We start from the raw sequence: 18,615 nt of genomic DNA, 5'->3' as shown, positions 1-18,615 counted from the left end.
TGAGAAATGCGTTCTGTAAGCCCGCTATCATATTACAAACCATTGACATCGCACTGTAACCAAAAAAAGATGACATCCTGTTGTTATAGCATGGACATCTAATGAAATCAGCTCTATAGCAGTCAGTAATCTTGTAGCAGTGTTATAGAAGGCTTATATAATTTGATGCGTGCCTCTCTATTAGGTTACCTTAAAGCCTTCAATGCTTACTACCTATCTTGTAGATAGATATATATATATATATATATATTTAATATTATGCCAACCTAGCGCGCATCTGTGCACCACATAGATCTCATATACAAGGCCTTAATTTGGAATTCTAATTTCGTGTACAAATTCTATTTTTAATTGATTTGCACTTATTTGCAAATCCATGTACGAGTCCTTTGGGGGTTGAATTAGGTGCGTGAATCCGCGCGCGCGCTCACGTACGAGGCCTTATTTTGATGTTAAATTTGGTGCGCGAATCCCCCTACCCCCCTAATCTAGTTGGCACACGCTCATATACTAATCTAGGGCATGAATCTATATTGAGCCTACGAACGAGCCTACGTACGTACGAGTTTAGTGGTGGACGTGGTGGKGGTGTTGGGTGTTGTATATATTCAGGAGTGTTGACGCGTCTCATAGCTTAAATCTATATTTATAATTACGTGTAAAATTTGATATATAATTATAAATATATAGATAATCATAGTAATATTAATATAATGTGTTCAAGGTACTACCATACCCTTACCTGTAGCCTTACTGTTATGTTATAGAGATCTTACTATTATCTTACAGAGATCTGTTATATGTCAAATCTCGTAATAATCACATATGTATTAACCTTTTCGCCAGATGACAGCGCGTTGTAGTATTACAGGGCTGTTACCAGGCCTTACTAGGCCCTTCTAAATATCACTATAGTCCTCTCGTCAAGGTATGCACGCGTTTCACGAGAATTCGGTGTTGAAGGGATTTGGCGTCGATGCGAGATGGCAGCTCGGCTGTGAAAACTGTCTGCGAGCGATTGAGTAAGACTCTGGGCCCTTCTAAATATCAATATAGTCCTCTCGCTAATGTATGCACGCGCTACACGAGAATTCGGTGTTGAAGTGATTTGGCGTCGATGCGAGATGGCAGCTCGGCAGTCTTCCTCAGACAAGTGAAAACTGTCTGCGAGCGGTTGAGTAAGACTATTCATGTCTTCCAACTGCTGATGGCTAACCACTATATTCTGCGTTCGCATTCCATTATTGAGCGGAGCTGTTTGGCCAACGCCAAATGTGATCACAAGAATCTGCACTCGAATGTACGAGTGTATGTCATCGTCCTCATCATGGAGTTGATTAGCAGATAATGGTCCTGTTGTTTTGGGTCCCCTCGGTGGCTGTTTATCACCATTCCTCGGATCGATATCCTGCACACTAGTTAAATCATGAACTTCTTCAATGCGGCGATAATGTCTGAAGCAGTCCTGACTATTACCTCTCCTGCTAGTCGGAGAAATCGAATCTAGTAACCAGAACATACCATTCAATATCACGAGCGTCAAGGCAGAATTCATTCTGGGAATTGCACCACGGGCAGGTTGTAGACACAGTATGAGCCCTCCTGAAAATCATACTCATGTCAAGAATTTGACCAGACTATGCACTACTATTAATCGCTTCCTTTTTTCAAACTAAAAAGCGAACGATGATATCCACCTTTATCACTGCTTTCCAGGGTTTCTTCAAATCGAGAATATGGTTGGTGAGACGATCCTGGAGAATCCAATCGCCCCTTTCAATTTTATCAACTCCAACGCCCTGAAATTTGTGCTTCAAGATAGATTTGAAAAACTAAAGACGATAATTAGTTCTGTAGACACAGAGGGTAGAGCAAGAATTCTGTCAAACCTCCAAACTATCAATTAATGATATGGAAAAACTGTATGTTCCTCCCATTGCATCGTTGACCGTGATGAGATCATTGAAGTAGACCTGAGGAGGAAGTTCTCTTTCACGCCGTGACAAAGTCCTCAAATGTGATAGCGTTATTCGTTGGTCGGTCTTTGGATACCATTTCAAGAGAGCTTTCATCACACAGGCCGCTGCGATCGCCGCATAGTTTTGCCATTTCTTATTCTTGTGGCTATCGGCATAGTCACATGCACCCTTGATAATGATGCATGGAAGTGTATCACAAGCTCCAGTAGCCTCCATTTCAAATCCAATGGCTCCATATTCCCTAGCTATCCAGTCGCGGTCTTGTGCAGATTTGAGAACAGTATCCGCCGATGCGAAATTACCCCAGTGTACTACCAAACTTTGACTGACTGCCAGCCGTTGGCGAGGAAGAAGCTGATCTTCGCCGCATCCAAGATCCTCACATGTGGACGTCAATGCAGACACACAAACTGGATCTGACGCTGCCGCACATCTATAACAAATCTGACAAACCCCCGGAACTTGATGCTTATGCCGATACTCTGGCGGAAAGAGCCTGTCTTCACTTTTTCTGGGGAGCTTATATTTGTCGGGGTAGTCGTCCTGAATCATTTTTAGATGCTCTCTGGCTCGTTCGGCCACTAACTCACAGTAACGAGCTGTCTGCATAGTTGCCATAAATCGGCGAAGAGTATGGCTCTTTCCAGAGGTCTTGAAGGGAATTTCACTTCTCAGCTTCAATCCATCGGAAAACCGTCTCCCAAAATCATATGAAACGATCTGGTCGCGAATAATCACATCACCAAGCACTATTTCATCACCATCACTTGTCTGGGGTACCACGCCACAAACACCTACTAAAAATGCCAGCTTTATCCGAGTAAAACTAGCGCTGCAGCTCGTCGCTACACTCGTGGCATTGACTTTTCCCATACCCGAACAAATCACCAGTACAACGTTGTGCTGGCCGATCCATCCTGTTGTATAGGTATTCTGGTCGCCTTCGGCCTTTCCATAAGGGTCTCCATCATCATTCCAGAAACCATCGAAAACATCTACTACGGCATCGTATTCCAGTGGCAAGGCAGTGATTATTGCGATCTCAAAGTCATCGCGACATGTCGGACGGACAGGTCTACCATCCATCAGGTAGTGATATTTGCAAGCAATTTGAAACACAATAGCTTTTTGAGGCTCGTCACAGGGTCTTTTATGCAGTGCGAAGCCAACCACCGTGAGGTCTTAACGATCAATATGAGGTAGGAACAAAGAATTCAGTGTTGTAAAACCGGCTTTCCTTTGGACTCTGTCGCGGCTTTAATTTTTACTCGCCCATACAGCCTTGTCTTCAACTGCAATCGTGATTGGTGGTAGCTACAGCCAAAAGTCATGCTCTACCCAGCTCAGCCTTGTTCATGGGGTTCCAAAATCGAAAAATCATGAGAGTTCCTTGCCAGTGGGGATGAGTAACTGAGATAAGTACCATCCTAGGTACACGGAAGGGCATATTTCACTATCTTTAGATTCCATGTACTAGTCGTATTTCAGATGTCCATTTGTATGAATTCATGCAATTCGACGTAAGCACCTTCAAATTCTCATCCTGTCGTCCTTGATTAAACATCTCCAAGCACAAACACATCTCGAAAGAACTGCATGTAACTCGCATTAGAGAATCGTCTGTTGGGGCTATGTCCCGGCGCCATCACGACACACAATACGCAGGCTAACAACCCTACCTACTAGAAGCATTCCTCGAAACTAGCTGCATGCATAGTGTGTCACAATTGTCACAGCCTCGTGAGCAAGTCTAGAATGTTGCAATTGTGGCCTATGGATTAGTTCATTTAATTTATTTCCGGTCGCATTCAATAAAAGCGTTCTCGAGGAACGCTTAGCTGCGCTACAAATCGTGTATCTGATTTATGAACCCCTGGTCCACGAGTAAATTTGTTGCTATTTTAGATCAAGGTACCCCCTTTTTCTCATTTTACATAGTTTATTTACGATAATTATAAGATAGCACTGGGTCGCGAACTCCATTCAGGTTTCTTTCTTTCTACAAAAATTATCACATCGGTACCGGTAAGGGATATTCGGCATCCCGACTTCTCGAAGAAATGGAGGAGAAGACAAAATCTCCCTCCTTCTACGTTCTGAACGTAGGCGGACTTTTACTCATACTATCTGTTGTTGGGAGCACACTCCGATTTGCTCTAATTTCGGTTACGCTGATATCATGGCTTCAAACACAATGGTTGGCATACACAGCCGCCCTCAAAAGACGGCATTCTGCGCGACTCGCAGCAGCAGCAGATCAGAATCAAATTCGATTAAGAAAGCAGATTGCCGATGTTTCCGAGGCGGTTGGGGAGAATGTTATTGCGTTACTGGATAAGAGAAGACGAGAGCTGGTACTCAAAGTCGATCAGGTGGCCGAGAGGAAGAGACAGGGCTATAAACAAGATATCGTAAGAAGGATTACAGAAGATCTGGCGGAATTTCAGGAGAGCGAGAGAATCAAAGACGAGCAAAGCCTTACACTACGAGAGTACAGGATATCCCAACGAGAAAAAGAGGTCAAAGATAGGGAAGAGGCGCTCCAGGCACGACAGAAGACACTAGATGAACGAGAGCAACGAATTAAAGACAGCGAACGTGCTCTACAAGATCGACAGAAGCTGCTGGATGAGCAAGAGCAGAAAGCAAGAGCAGCAGCGGACAGAATGCGACAAGTACAAATAAAACAAGAAGAAGTTAAGATACAAAGTCGAGTCTTGAGCCAACCAGCAACAATAGCGACGCCATATTCAGCCATTCAGTCTTCTATTTCTCCCATAGCCAAAAAACCCACCATCCTACCTGCGGATCTACTCGACTTCGCCGATGACCTAGAATCATCCCACTTTACGTGCATCGGTGTGACAAAGAAAGGAACTCGATGTGGGCAAAGCATGATCTCGAACTTTGATAAATCGTCCGCTTCCGAACGTATAGCGAAGATGGTATCCCCGGGTCCTGGAGATTCTGTTCTTTTCGACATGAAAGCTCTCCAAGAATTGGCTGACTGGATGCTTTGCCCTCGCTTGCACCGTGATACGCTTCAGGGAGCCGGAATTGCGAGTAGATGGTACGACCAATTGAGTGATGCCAGAGCACAATTTGACAGTCACCGAGCAAAAGAGTTCAAGACACCTCCATCAGCTGGAGTGCCGAACATCTTTGGCAGTGCTAGTACCGGGAATAGTACAGGGACAACAGCTAGCAGTCTCGGGTCTTCGGCACAGCCAGTATCAATGCCCTATTTAAGCTCGAACTCTCAATCTATGAACCTTTTCGGAAATCGGACGACGACTTCGAATTCTGAGCAGCAACTTTTTGGAGGGTCTGCGGCAAGAAATCTTACGCCGATGTTTGAAGTCATGTCTCAAGCCAGGCCTTGAGAATCAGCGTTCACAAAGAAAGAGTTAAGTCAATGGAAATGATTTTGGGACTATATGCATCTATAGGGGCTTGAGGTTGATTTGTGGGGAATCATTGGGTATACCAGGAGTTGGAGATGGCCATTCTTTAGGGCTTTTCTGTGTTCAATGTTCGTGATATTCGCTGCTGTCGTTAGGATTTTCTTTCTAGTTTCTCGCGATCTTTCCCGCATTACTGATTGGCTATGTTTCTACTAAGTGAAAGTTCTTCCTGAACTTCTACATATTGCTAGCGCATGACTCATTGATGAATGCGATTCATAATGCATCTTTCGCAAGGACCCATAATATGATCAGTTAAGCGATACCTGCATGGATTTCAGGTGCGGTAGATCCACGAAGCCTCAAGCCAGTCTACATAAATGTGCTGCCTGAAAACCGTCTGAAAGCTTATTGTATTAGTTGACTAGACTACTGGCAAAGAAACAAAATAGAAGTACAATATTTTCGTGTTCACATGAATCAATACCCTACCAATCCATACTTCACACGCGTAATTCGATTTTCGGCAGGCTGAAGTCTCCAAAATAGATCACTGACCTAGACTCTGTGTCAGCCCCGGCGCATACAGCGGCTTCGGTCTCCCATAGCCATCGCAGCTAGCAAATTTCCAATATCCACGATGCGGTATAGCCATCACATGAGTGATAATCCACCAGACTGGGCCAGGAAGAGGAGGCCAATTTTTGTAGAGAGAATCTTCATGCGTAACATCGATATTGAGAAAAAAGAATGGAAGTGCATTGAATCTGGTCATTGATGTCTAGTCGTGAGAACGAAATTAGCGGGGAGGATGTTCAAAACGATGCATGCATAGCTGGGACGCCACTCACCACACTTCGAACTCCCTCTCTGTCCCATAGACGCGTTATTGGAAGTTTTTCTCCGTATTTGCTGAGAGCTAGTAAACTTTGCAGTTCCGATTCGAGGTGGTGGTTAAGTGCCGGGGCGAATGAGTCGATAATTTTATTGAGGTGAGAGGCGTCAAAAGTCGATTCTTTTCCTGCTAGACCTTCGAGGTAGCTACTGAATTCGTCCAAGCCTTCGTGGAAGGATTCTAGAATTTTACGATCGTTAGTCAGTCATGTGGCATGTAATGGACGGAAAACGAAATGAAGGCTGGCCTACTATGCTCTTCAACGCTCCCATCAAGCAATCCTTTCTCGCCAACGGCCTCCTCGATTTCTGGGAAAAATTGCTCTTCTTCGCTCGTATGATGCTCGTGGAGTGCAGAGTGCCAACACAAGCTATATCCTATGAAGTTTTTATAATCCGCGGGTTTTATGTTCGGTCCTTGAACGTATATGCTATTTAGGCCTCGGAGGAGCGTGTTGTGTACTACACACATTGTGCTCGCAGTCTCCAAATACGGATCGTCATTTGTAGTCTAGAGGGACCATTAGTGGTTGTTTTTACTGGTTTCATAAAAGTTGAGAGCGACTTACAATTCCTTGCTTATGCTTCGGTGTCTCAATCAGCAGATATGGTCCATCGGCCCATTGCCGTTGAGTAGAAGTCGAATTGCTCATGATGCTAAACAATTTCTTTGAGGACTGGTTGATTTGGAAAACGAGATTTTGTGGTCCTTGGAGATTGCGGAGTTATCGTTACGGTCGTCCGACGAGGCGATTCTTCTTCGACAGCGGGCAAATTCGCTCTGCTCATCTGAATTTAATGGGACAATCATTTTACCAACGACAGAGAACTTCATATTTGAATGCGCCCGAATTTGTAGACTCGGTTTGGTTATTGCGCCGTTGGCTCCGTTGCTACCGATTATTTCCAAAGCTCGGATCCCATAGGTAGAAAAAGTTCGGAGGTTTGTCAAGTGTCCGAACTACCTAGCGTGAAGAGGCGATGAAGCTTTCAACATATAATAAGGTCGCGATTCAGCTCAGGAAAGTGAAAATTAATCAATTAGATACACAACATCAATTCATTGATCGATATTATACAAAACCAACTAGAACACCCCGAAATAATCAAAATGAAGGTTCTCTTGCTCGGCGTCACTGGCAACGTTGGCTCCCGGCTGCTGCCCGCCCTCATCGCCCACAACCACAAAGTCGTTGCTTTCGTGCGCTCGCCCTCTAAGCTCTCTGCCGAAGTCAAATCGAATCTCGATGCCATTGTTGTCGGATCTGCCACCGACAGCGCCGCCATCAAAGCCGCCATCCTCGACAACAATTGCGACGCCGTCATCAATGCGGCAGGGTTAGCTGCTAAGACGCCGTTCCACTCGGCGGGAGATTTCCCAGCCATCTTTGCGGCCGTTGTCAAGGCCGCTGTGGATGCAGGGCACGAGCGCGGAAAGGCGCCTATCAGATGCTGGCTTATGAGTGGCTTTGGTATACTGGACGCTCCAAAGAAGCCTTATTCATTCACTGACTAGTGAGTTTCCTTCGTACTTTGGTATTCATATAATTGCTCTGCATGAATCTAACCATTTCAATAGTATCCCTCTCTTCCCAACCCACAAGCCAAACTATCAACTCATCAAACCATATACCGCCGACGAACTTGCCTGGTCACTATACTGCGCAAACGAACTGATCCCCAAATACGACAAGCCGCAATATCCTGCCCCGGCAGATTGTACTGTCGATAATCTCGTGATACAAGCTGACTCTCCGCCACTATGGAGTAAGAAGTTTGTCAAGATTCCGCTTATCGGCGGGTACTTGAATCTCATGACGCAGGCGCAGGACTATTTTGCGACGCTGGAAAACATTGTGGATGTTATAGCTAGTGATCTGGAGAAGGGTCTTGATAGTGAATATGTTGGGAAGAGAGTGGGTGTCAAGGAGAAGAGTAAGATCAAATGAGTGGTTTCTGGCGGGAGCAATGTATCATAGTCATGACATGTTTTCTTTGTCTTTCATGTTTCTAGAGCGCATAATATCATCGAGTTGGAATTCATATTTGGCTACTTACTCAAGAACTATAGAGAGGCTCTTCGTCCCGTAACTCTTACTCATCTAGAATCGGAAGTTCCGAAAATGTAGAACGTTTCTAGATCCATGCCCTCTGATTGGCTCGAGTCCTACCTTGCTCGCCTGGGAAAAATGCTATAATTGGACCGCACGTGAAGAGCCCCGTAAATTAGTCCGTTCTTCAAAGCAGAGATATCTTTGACCTTCTTACTTTTATTGGATGGTAGGACTGAGCTGAAAGTCTATTTCATACGAAATGAAGCTATTCTTGTTTCGGTTACCGCGTCGTTCACCTGGCCCCATATCACTCTATCACATTTAGTCAACGGTCAACTTCCCCAATTTCAATCCCTGTAGATAAAATTATTGCAACGTGCCAACCGCCGCATCTCCTCGCACGAACATGGATAACTCTGATTCAAAAGCTGTCTTTACCGGAGGGCCGGCGACCTCAAAGGCGCTATCATGGTCGCGAAGTCTCCGGACATCATGCGACCTGTGCAAGCAGATGAAGGCATGTATGACCTCGAGCATAAAGTACTATAGTTGTTGACCGATAACTATCAGATAAAATGCCAACGAAAAAATGAAGATGAAAAGTGCGCGCGATGCAATGCCCGAAAACTAGACTGTATAACAACACCGGTGATTAGGAAGAAGCCAAAAACCACCAAGTATGTTTTCAAATTTAAGGTCGCATTAACAAAATACTGGATAAACGCTAAAAATGAATACAGAAAGAGAGATTCTTACTATCAAGATATGGAAGATCGAATTAAACGGATGGAATCAGCTATTATTGCTTCCGGGCTGCAGGGACAAGCGGGGCTAGTCGATGTGAAAGAAGAAGAAGAAGAGGAGGAGGAAGACCAAGAGGAAAAGACCTCGTCCGATATGATTGAAAGTCAGGCTAAACTTTCCAATCAATTTGCGAACCTTGTCATCAACTCTAATGGGTCTTCTAATTTCATTGGTATGTACCGTTCTAAACTCTCTGCATGTTCGTACTGACTGTAAGATCTAGGGTCGGCCTCTGGCTTTTCACTTTTCTCGCCTCATGGCGTCCGGTGGATCTCACAGAAGGTGGGCGACAAGGATGAGCTAGCTCCGCTCTATCGTACCATCTCGAAACGTGACTACAAGTCTTGGGGTCACGGCAGTATCAATCTCTGGGCTCCCAAGCCACGGTCCGAACACACACCTTTACCAACGAAGGAGGTCGCACTAGAATATGTTAATTGTAAGTGAGCGCTGAAGTCATACGGTGATAACAAGTTAAAGCTCATACTATCAAGGCTATTTTACAATTTTCAACAGTGTCTACCCGGTCATGAATCGGAATGTATTCGACTCCTACTTTGAACGGCAATATTCAACAAACCCTCCTGAAAGCAATGCTTGGTACGCATTGTTTAACGCTGTATTGTGTCTGGGTAGTATTAGGACGACAGCCGAGCGAGAGCGGCACGTAAGGAGTAGCCGTCTCATCGATTACACGTCAACTGCGCACGAGACTGGTGTTGGATACTTTCGCAACGCAAGCTGTTGTTTTCACGACCTATTGTTTAGTGAAGCTACTCTCATGGCAATGCAAGCCATAACTCTCATGGTAAGACTCTTTATCATTCTTCGTGGATAGATCTTATCTAATGATAAAAAGATGTTCATCACAACCTCAAGTCCAAACCCCCAAATTGCTTACACCCTACGGTCCGCAGGTGGAAATATAGTATACACCTTAGGCCTTCATCGGAGTCTGGATGGGATTGGTCTCGCCCCAGAGGAAATTGAGCAGCGTCGCAATGTCTTCTGGGTGTTTTATATGCTCGAAAAAGCAATAGGCCACAATTTAGGCCGCCCATCGGTCATCAGTGACGATGATATCGCCGTCGAATTACCACCCAAGAAGCCTGGGATTTTACTGTCACCCAGCGGAGCAGGGGTCTATGATATTTTCCAGGACTCAATTACGCTAGCTATTATCGGGAGTCGCATATACACTGAGTTATACACGGCCAGTTCGCAAACTAAGTCTCAGGAGCATCGTATAAAGGTACTGGGCAAATTGGACAATCATCTTCAGCGTTGGCGAGATGCGATCCCGATTGATATTCGACCAGAGCATCCGATAAATTGCTCGGATGAGCAGTATGTGTCGGTGGTCATGATGCATTTTACATATTTGGATGCGGTAATTATGTTACATCGCATATCAGGTCATCACTCGGAAACATCGTTCAAGGATGGTGAGACTATAAAGAGTAATGACAAGGGACGATCGCAATTGAATCCAAGAGTTAATGCAAGCCAATTACTGTGTCTGGCAGCTGCACGAAGAACCATTCAGCTATTGCACACAATCAGTCATAATAATGTGCATAATCAGCATTTCATGTGGTGCGTTTACATTTTGCCTTTTCATATTCAATTGGCTAACAAGAGCATAGGTGGGCGCTTTACTATCCGCTCAGTGCAAGTCTAGTTCTCTTTACAAACATCCTTTCGAATCCACAAGACCAGCATGCGGCTTCCGATGTCCAGTTATTGAACCTTGTTAGTGCGTTCATCAACCACTCTGTCCAGCCAGGGACATCGTTCGCAGACACCCCGACATTGAACATGTTCAAAGAGCTTTATGCTATTGCCACACGTTTCGTGGCCAGGGCTCCTCCAAGGTCTAGTCAGAAGACGAAGAGGCCGTCTGAGACTAACGATCTTACCGCACCATCAGATTATTTCTCGTCAAGAGGAGAACCAATGTTGAATGTGTCTTCATACGCCGAGTCCAATATTCATACCATAACATCGTTCGTAAGTATTTCCAAATGACTTCTGCCTCAAGTCCAATATTCATATCTCAATCCACAGGCGCCATTCGAATCCACACAATCGTACGCCGACATAGCCAACAACACTGCAGCATGGCCCTCTTCAGATACACACAACATCCAAACAGACCAAGCTACGCGGAATACTACCACAAGTCCACAATACTCGCAACCGGAATCATCCAACAAAAGCTCCCCGCTCGAATTGGCGCCATTCATAATACCTCCCGAGCAGCCGAGTCTCATCGACTTTGATCCAACAATGTCGTATGACACGTTTATTGAGCCTGCCAATTTTGATTGGGATGCGCCTAATATGTGGATGTCTTCCGGTTTAACGGCTGATCCTTGGGGTTCCGAGGACTTGATGGGGTTGTCGTTGCAGGGTGGTGATGATGGCGTTAATCAAGGGTCCGGTTACTTCAATTAAAATCACAAACCTAGGATAATTCTGATCGGCAATAGTGTCCCCTAATCCTACTGGAGTTTATTAGAAATACCACGGACGAAAAGATTCAGAGTGGGACGCTTTGAGAGAGGGTTACTAATTGTACATCAATCAAGGATACTTTACTCCGCTTAAGATGCTGAAATACCTTTTCCTCTCTTGATCAGATTTACTTCATCTGAAGCCGAATTCATGCAGGCAATAGCTAGAATACGGTATACAGATGGGTCCGCTCTCCCCATACTTCCGGACAATAGTCTTCCCTACATGAGACTACCGAAAGTATCGCAATACGTAAATGAATAGCATTATTACGCAGCGCAATTCCTTAGATGACATGATTTTATAGAATGGATAGTAGTCTTTTCTCTGAAGTTTAATTTGCATATACTTTCAGGTAGGGGAGGGGGTAGGTAGAATACCCCGGATGAACCATTGCACCGGCACGGAAACCGAGCCATGTTCTAACTTTGAGATGCGGGTCAATCCAACTCCAAAACTTTTAATATTTTACGTCACTTTAATTCACTTGATTGCAAGGATGGATAGGATAGGATAAGATGGCAATGAAGGAATTCATCAATTGCACCGGTACGGAAACCGAGCGCCTATTCGGCTCAATGTTTTTCGTCCTCTCTGTGCCTATAAGATGAGCGTCTAACCCATACACGAAATGCATAAATATCAAACATCATCTTCCTCGAGTGAAACAGAAAGCTGCGACTATGTCTGAAATAATCACCGTTTTTGGTGCCACTGGCAATCAAGGTGGCTCCGTTGTTGATGCCATCTTGAACGATCCGGCTTTATCTTCACGCTACATGATCCGCGCTGTTACGCGAGATGCCTCTAAGCCCTCTGCAAAGGAGCTTGCTGCCAAGGCCGGAGTCGAAGTTGTCACAGTACGATTCTGCTCCCATGATACGTTGATTCTTAATTAACTTCTACCCCTAGGCCGACTTGTCATCTTCCGCATCGCTCCACAATGTCATCTCCGGCGCGCATACCGTCTTTCTCGTAACAGACTTTTGGCAACAAATGTCCCTTCCCGCAGAAGTCCAACAAGGCAAAAACGTAACTGATGCCTGCAAAACCGCCGGCGTTCAGCACCTCATATTTTCGAGTCTAATAGATGCCAAGGAAGCCAGCAAGGGTAGCCTTGCACATGTCTACCATTTCGATGGTAAAGCTGAGATTGAGCGATATATTCGTGACTCAGGCATTCCGGCGACGTTTGTCTTGGCTGGGACGTTTGCGAGTGAGATGCATCGCTTGATCAATTGGCAGGGGGATAAGTACGTGCTTGCGTTGCCGGTGGACGAGGATGCTCAAATCCCGTTGATTGATATACGACAGGATATGGGTTAGTCATTCACCTCCACATGCTCGTTCAAACAGACTTGCTGAAAAACAGACAGGTCTATTCGTCAAAGCCGCTATCAAAAATCGATCATCCGTACTGGGCCAGAGAATATATGCGTCCGCCGCATACTACACCCCTCAGCAAATCGTTGACGAATTTTCGGCTGTGATTGGAAAGCCCGCTGTTTACGTGAAGATTCCTGAAGAAGTCTTCAAGTCGTTCCTTCCACACGAGAAAGCGCAGGAGATATATGAAACTGTCATGTTATTTCAGAAAGATGTGGGTTACTATGCCGGGGCAGATCTGGCAGATAGTTTGAAGCTTTTGGGTGATGAAGAGCCAGCGCAGTGGAAGGCTTATGCTGCGAAGAATTTGGAGCAGTGGCTATAATACATGTCTGTTCTGACACATGATGTAGAATGTAGATTTGATGCTTTTGTTGCCCATGTCGTGTTCTGAGTCGGCCTCGTCTTATCAGTCCTCGGAGGGAACTGGAAACGGATATTGCAATCGACGCGAGTAATCTGCGGCACATGCAAGCCACGCGTTTAATCTTCGCGACCATAGTTCTCCCTGGCCGTTTAACGTCTCATAATAAGCTTCGCCCACTGCTTTGAGAAATGTGTGCCTGGTACCCTTGTCCCGAATCAGATGACAAATTTCGCTAAAATGAACAAGTTCAAGCTTTAGCAAAGAAGCTAATGATGACAAATTGTCGATCTTACTGGCTTCTTTAAAAACTTCGCCCAGAGCCATGTCCAGATTCTTCAATATGCTCCTATAGCTCTCGCTCAAACTTAAACTCAGCGTAGCCAGGAGGAATGCCTGGGCAGGATCATTTCTGCATATATCACACTTGCAGTTCAGTAGTCGTTGTATTTTAGCTCGGATTGTGCGAAACTCGATGGCGTATTCATCAGCTACGCTTTTTGGTATGTAGGATGCGTATGTGCTGCTGAGCAGCTTCTCCAATTTGAACAGGTGTACGCGAAGATTAGACATTATGCTGCACATGTCATGCTTTTGAGGCAAGTTCAATGCAGAATCATTAGTGAGATTTTGAGACACCGAGGAAAAGTCAATCTCTGGGCCCAAGTCTGATAGATTCCAGCCCGTTTTTGGCCAAGGATAAGTGGTATTCTTGTTCATAGTCCTGCTGTTGCTGTTGTTGCCGCTCTTGCGGCTGCTTTTGCTGTCATAGACAGGATTCCGTTGTCCCTCCCCATTATCCACGTTCCTAGGGGCGTTATGAGGTTTGCTACCGTTGTCGTTGTCGTTGTCGTTGTTGCTCTCGATATCCTGCTGTCCCTGGCTGCGGCTCACATTTCGAGCGATGTCGGCAGATTTGCCATTCGGATAGGGCTGGAAAGGTTTGCCTTTTCTTTGCGAAACATCGTAAACACATTCCACATTCTGCCGACTACATCGCAGACATTTCGAAGAATCAGCAGATCCGTCGTTATTCTTCTTACAGCCGACCTTTGCGGAGGTGCAATTGCTGCAGGATGTTTTTAGTTTGGGTTCTTGCTTTTTCGCCTTTGGCATTTTGCGTTACACAATCTTGGACGCTAATACTTGTCTGTAGTCTTGAACTTTGATCTTTTCTAGGATTGCTGCACATTTTCGCGTTATGACGCGACTAAGAAAGATTAAGATAGTACCAGTCTTATCGACACTCCATTGCCCTAAGCCAAATGGATACTAGTTAGATTCTGGTTTGATTTCAACTTAATGATGTATCAAGTTATAACTTTCTACTCAAATGTCCGAATATCCCAAGTCTCCTTCACTATAACAATATTGCAGACTGTGCTAATTATGTTCCGTAGTTGAGATGCGAGGTCCAAAAATTGTATGCTCAGTTCCTAACATTCTATGAGATGCTCCCCCATTCTGACCAATCAGCATGTGCATTTGTAGGGGGAAACGAGATCAGATTACACTCGTTGAATAGCTTTCAATCCGCTCAAGTTCGTGACAAACCCTTGACTGGAGTAGTAACACAAGTAGCACCCACAGCATATAAAATGCTCCTCCGGAAAATAACTGAAGTCTTGGTCAAGCACCCTGAATCGGATGAGGTCACATGTGCCGCCAAACCCTAATCCCATGACATCGCAAAGACTTCTACTTTGAGTCCCCCGCCGTAATCAAATGATCATTTAAAGCGCTTTACACTATACAAATGTCTTGTCAAAATAACATCTACTCCTTGGAATGATTTTATTCCAAGGCGCAAGAGATTTTCTTTGGTATCTCGAATCATACATAGGAGGCCTTCGAAAAACCTAAAGATTGACAATCTATATCTTCTGCTGTTAGTGTTGAGACCACTTAATTACTTAAGGGCATGTAATTAAGATAAATGTTGGTCGACTTGCTGCAAATATCCCGGATCGATAATGTGTCTTCTCGAAAACCCCTCAAATTTGGGGGTCACAATGTAATAGGGTGAAATCCAGCGGGGTACCTTATAAGTCATAGAGGGGAACAGAAAATCACGAAAACACTACTCCTAAGTTAGCTGATCTATCAAGCAGCCAAAAGATAACAAGCATTCTTGTTGAAGAGAACCCCTCTAATCCAATGATCAGAACACTCACAGCCAATGTCCGTTCATCTATGGCCAATCTCATCAATTTAGCTCCCATAGACCCCTATCCTTAATACACGCTATATACATCTCAAATCCTACAAGCCCTTCCGTAATGGTAGCCATGAACGGTTAAAAGCATCTAGGCACAATCTAACCGCTTAGCTGCCGACAATTTATCTTACAGGACATGACTGCTATTTTTTCACATGCACGCCTTGATTTAGTTCTGCGTATAAGCGAGCCTTCAGTGATAGCTATTTGGATGAATATATTTCATAATGGAGGGTATTTAATGTTTATCCGAGAAATTTTGTTCGGTAACTCAAGGAAGTAGGGTGTCTATATTTGATCAGAGGCGGACCTGCCCTCGGACGAAAGTCCGATTTCTAGCCAGGCTCTGAGTCATTCACTTTTTTCCAATTACTCAAACAACTCTTAAGGGGGGGTATACACACAATACCTCACTTACGATTAGACTTAAACATCATGGAAAAAACATTACAAGTCTCCAACGAGGTAGACACAGAATCAAATGAGAATGTCAATTCGGGAGGGACTTTCAAAATCGATCCTGTGGTCGAAAAATCACTCGTTCGACGGATGGATTTGATATTACTTCCAACGCTCTGTAAGGCACTTTACTACAATAAAACTATGATCCAGCTAAATGGCGATCAGCTTTGGTCTACCTAACTCACAGCCTCGACCGTGCCAATCTCGGAAACGCCAAATCCGCAACTCTCGAGCAAGACTTAGGTCTTGTAGGAAACCAATACTCGTTACTCCTAATAGTATTCTACATCCCTTACTCCCTATTCGGCATTCCTGCAACCGTACTCGCGAAACAATACAGCTCTGCACTGGTCATCCCGCTGTTGGTTCTAGGATGGGGTAGCCTAGCCATGATTCAAGCCGCGACCAAGAACTTTGGCGGGATAATGGCTTGTAGAGTCATTCTGGGCACGATGGAAGCTGGGTTTTTGCCGTGTGCGATTTTCTATTTGTCGACGTTTTACACGAGGACGGAGTTGGCGAAGAGGCTGTCTGTGTTTTTCCTTATGGGGTTTATAGCTGTTGGTCGCCCCTTCTTTAACTTAATCGAGGTACTGGCTAATTGCAAATAGAGTGCCATCAGCGGCCTCATCTCATGGGGCGTGTTCCAATGGCACCGCTCCCTCAAAGGCTGGCAATATCTTTTTCTCATCGAAGGCGCAATTAGCGTCGGCATCGCCTTCATCGCTCTCGTCGCTCTACCGCACAGCGTCCAGGAATCACGCTATTTCACTGCAGCCCAAAAACAATGCGCCTCTCTACGCCTCGAGCACAACCCCGAAAAACAGTTCAATTTTCAAGAAGGTTTCATCGTGCTCAGGGATTGGAAAATATGGACCTTTGCGCTCTGCGGGTTATTATACGGTGTTGGGTCGTCGAGTACATCCAACTTCTTGCCTGTGATGATCAAACGGCTTACGCAGGATACTGTGAGAGCGAATCTATATACCATCGGGCCTAACCTTACAGGCGCGTTGCTGATGTATGTTAGTTGCTGGGTCTCAGACCGCATTCAGCAGCGCGCCCTGGTCTCGATTGTGGTTATTGTTGTATCGATGATAGGTTGGATTTTACTAGGAGCACTAGATTTAGTGCATCACGTCAAGGTCGGGTATTTCCTGACTTATTTGTTAACGTTTGGCACATTCGTGCCAATGCTTCTTGTTCCCGCGTGGGTGGGCGCAAATACGCAATCTACATCTGCGCGTGCAGTAGCTCTAGGATTTATATCGATGTGTACGAACCTAGGTGGCATTGTGTCGTCCGGGGCGTATAGAGCACAGGATGCGCCGACGTATAGACCCGCTCTGATTACAGTGTTTGTGTGTCAGGCTGTTTTTGTGGTGATTTGTGCGGGGATGAGAATGGTGTATGTGAGGATGAATAAAGATTTGGCGAGGGGGGAGAGAGTGGTTGTTGAAGGGGTTGAAGTTAAGAAGGACTTTAGGTTTATGCTGTGATTCATTCAATTTGAGCACTAGTTACAGATACATATCGAAACATCATCCAATGTATGGATCACTCCTTGCCAACTACTTTGACCACCTCGATACCATCCTGTAAACTATTAGTGGAAGTTTCCATGTATGAGAAAATAGCAGGACTTACATGTCGTCCATTCCCCAACTCAAACTCCGTCATTTTTGTCTCATAAATCCATGTCGGGTCGCCAGGCACATTCTCCAACTCCACGTCCTTCTTTCCTTCTTTAATGGTTTTAACCAACTCCTCCCCTTTCACATACTTTCCGTTCGGCTCAAACCCATATTTCTTCAACAATGCCTCCTTTTCTTTGGTTGTAGCTCTCACCCACTCCAGGTACTCCGGCGCACCTGGTCTGAGACAATTATCCGCGGCTAGGACCGTGACACCAGGTTTCAACAAACCCAAGTTCTCCATGAGCCACAGGTCGGGCAAGTATCGATCTTTCCAGTGATCGATCAACATCACTTCGATGTGGTCAATGACATTATCCTTGACGAACTCGGCAAGCGTCTTATGGCTTKCCGCGACGTGGATGGTAACAATATCCCTCAGCCCAGCTAGCTCAATTAATAGATTCGCAACAGCCGCGTTGACGGGATTCAACTCTAAACTCAAATACCTCTYCCCGCCATTAGCCCTAAGCGCATCACCGAGGTATATAGCAGAGTACCCCACAAACCCGCCCAGCTCTACGACTGTGGATGGTTTGCGAGTTGCTATAATATCGGCGAGAAAAGCGCCCTTTTGGGGGCCGATGGTCATGAGTCGTTTGTCTGTGTCTTGGGAGAAGTTGTCGATTTCGCGCAGGACGGCTGCTGGGTTGTTGCGCAGGGTGGAGAGGTGTGGGAGGGAGTAGATGTAGTGGAGGAGGTGGAGCTCGCGGAGGTCCTACATACAGTTAGTACCTAGGTATAGCTGAAAAAGAAGAGAGGATGGGGGAAAACGTACATCGTAAGAGCCGATGTTTTCAAAGGTAGGTTTCGGCATGTTGAAGCGAGTACTAGAATGT

The 18,615-nt window shown here is 45.2% G+C and overlaps 7 protein-coding genes across 7 annotated transcripts; 4 read left to right on the top strand and 3 right to left on the bottom strand.

Moving 5' to 3' along the window:
* Positions 1–4,039: 4,039 nt before the first annotated feature.
* On the top strand, positions 4,040–5,362 carry BHQ10_003092 (uncharacterized protein; the record flags this gene model as incomplete). The annotated part of the gene is made up of 1 exon (XM_040875310.1): positions 4,040–5,362. One exon carries the CDS (start codon positions 4,040–4,042, stop codon positions 5,360–5,362), a length of 1,323 nt encoding a protein of 440 aa, XP_040731596.1.
* A 571-nt stretch (positions 5,363–5,933) lies between these two features.
* Positions 5,934–6,930, bottom strand: BHQ10_003091 (uncharacterized protein; the record flags this gene model as incomplete). The annotated part of the gene is made up of 4 exons (XM_040875309.1): positions 5,934–6,164; positions 6,235–6,458; positions 6,530–6,788; positions 6,847–6,930. The coding sequence occupies 4 exons, from the start codon at positions 6,928–6,930 to the stop codon at positions 5,934–5,936; spliced, it is 798 nt and encodes a 265-aa protein (XP_040731595.1).
* A 458-nt stretch (positions 6,931–7,388) lies between these two features.
* On the top strand, positions 7,389–11,592 carry BHQ10_003090 (uncharacterized protein; the record flags this gene model as incomplete). The annotated part of the gene is made up of 8 exons (XM_040875308.1): positions 7,389–7,792; positions 7,857–8,212; positions 9,128–9,307; positions 9,359–9,574; positions 9,630–9,943; positions 9,995–10,482; positions 10,782–11,145; positions 11,203–11,592. The coding sequence occupies 8 exons, from the start codon at positions 7,389–7,391 to the stop codon at positions 11,590–11,592; spliced, it is 2,712 nt and encodes a 903-aa protein (XP_040731594.1).
* A 743-nt stretch (positions 11,593–12,335) lies between these two features.
* BHQ10_003089 (uncharacterized protein) lies at positions 12,336–13,363 on the top strand (the record flags this gene model as incomplete). The annotated part of the gene is made up of 3 exons (XM_040875306.1): positions 12,336–12,512; positions 12,565–12,973; positions 13,029–13,363. The coding sequence occupies 3 exons, from the start codon at positions 12,336–12,338 to the stop codon at positions 13,361–13,363; spliced, it is 921 nt and encodes a 306-aa protein (XP_040731593.1).
* An 84-nt stretch (positions 13,364–13,447) lies between these two features.
* On the bottom strand, positions 13,448–14,518 carry BHQ10_003088 (uncharacterized protein; the record flags this gene model as incomplete). The annotated part of the gene is made up of 1 exon (XM_040875305.1): positions 13,448–14,518. One exon carries the CDS (start codon positions 14,516–14,518, stop codon positions 13,448–13,450), a length of 1,071 nt encoding a protein of 356 aa, XP_040731592.1.
* A 1,537-nt stretch (positions 14,519–16,055) lies between these two features.
* On the top strand, positions 16,056–17,581 carry BHQ10_003087 (uncharacterized protein; the record flags this gene model as incomplete). Its single annotated transcript, XM_040875304.1, has 3 exons — positions 16,056–16,197; positions 16,248–16,642; positions 16,694–17,581. The coding sequence occupies 3 exons, from the start codon at positions 16,056–16,058 to the stop codon at positions 17,579–17,581; spliced, it is 1,425 nt and encodes a 474-aa protein (XP_040731591.1).
* A 58-nt stretch (positions 17,582–17,639) lies between these two features.
* On the bottom strand, positions 17,640–18,593 carry BHQ10_003086 (uncharacterized protein; the record flags this gene model as incomplete). Its single annotated transcript, XM_040875303.1, has 3 exons — positions 17,640–17,678; positions 17,730–18,494; positions 18,555–18,593. 3 exons carry the CDS (start codon positions 18,591–18,593, stop codon positions 17,640–17,642), a joined length of 843 nt encoding a protein of 280 aa, XP_040731590.1.
* Between the last annotated feature and the right edge of the window lie 22 nt (positions 18,594–18,615).

This window comes from Talaromyces amestolkiae (genome assembly GCF_001896365.1).
Source record: "Talaromyces amestolkiae strain CIB chromosome Unknown scaffold4.1, whole genome shotgun sequence".
Classification (NCBI taxonomy): Eukaryota; Fungi; Ascomycota; class Eurotiomycetes; order Eurotiales; family Trichocomaceae; genus Talaromyces; species Talaromyces amestolkiae.
The sequence above is the reverse complement of the archived record's forward strand: the minus strand, read 5'-3'. Positions and strand labels throughout refer to the sequence as shown.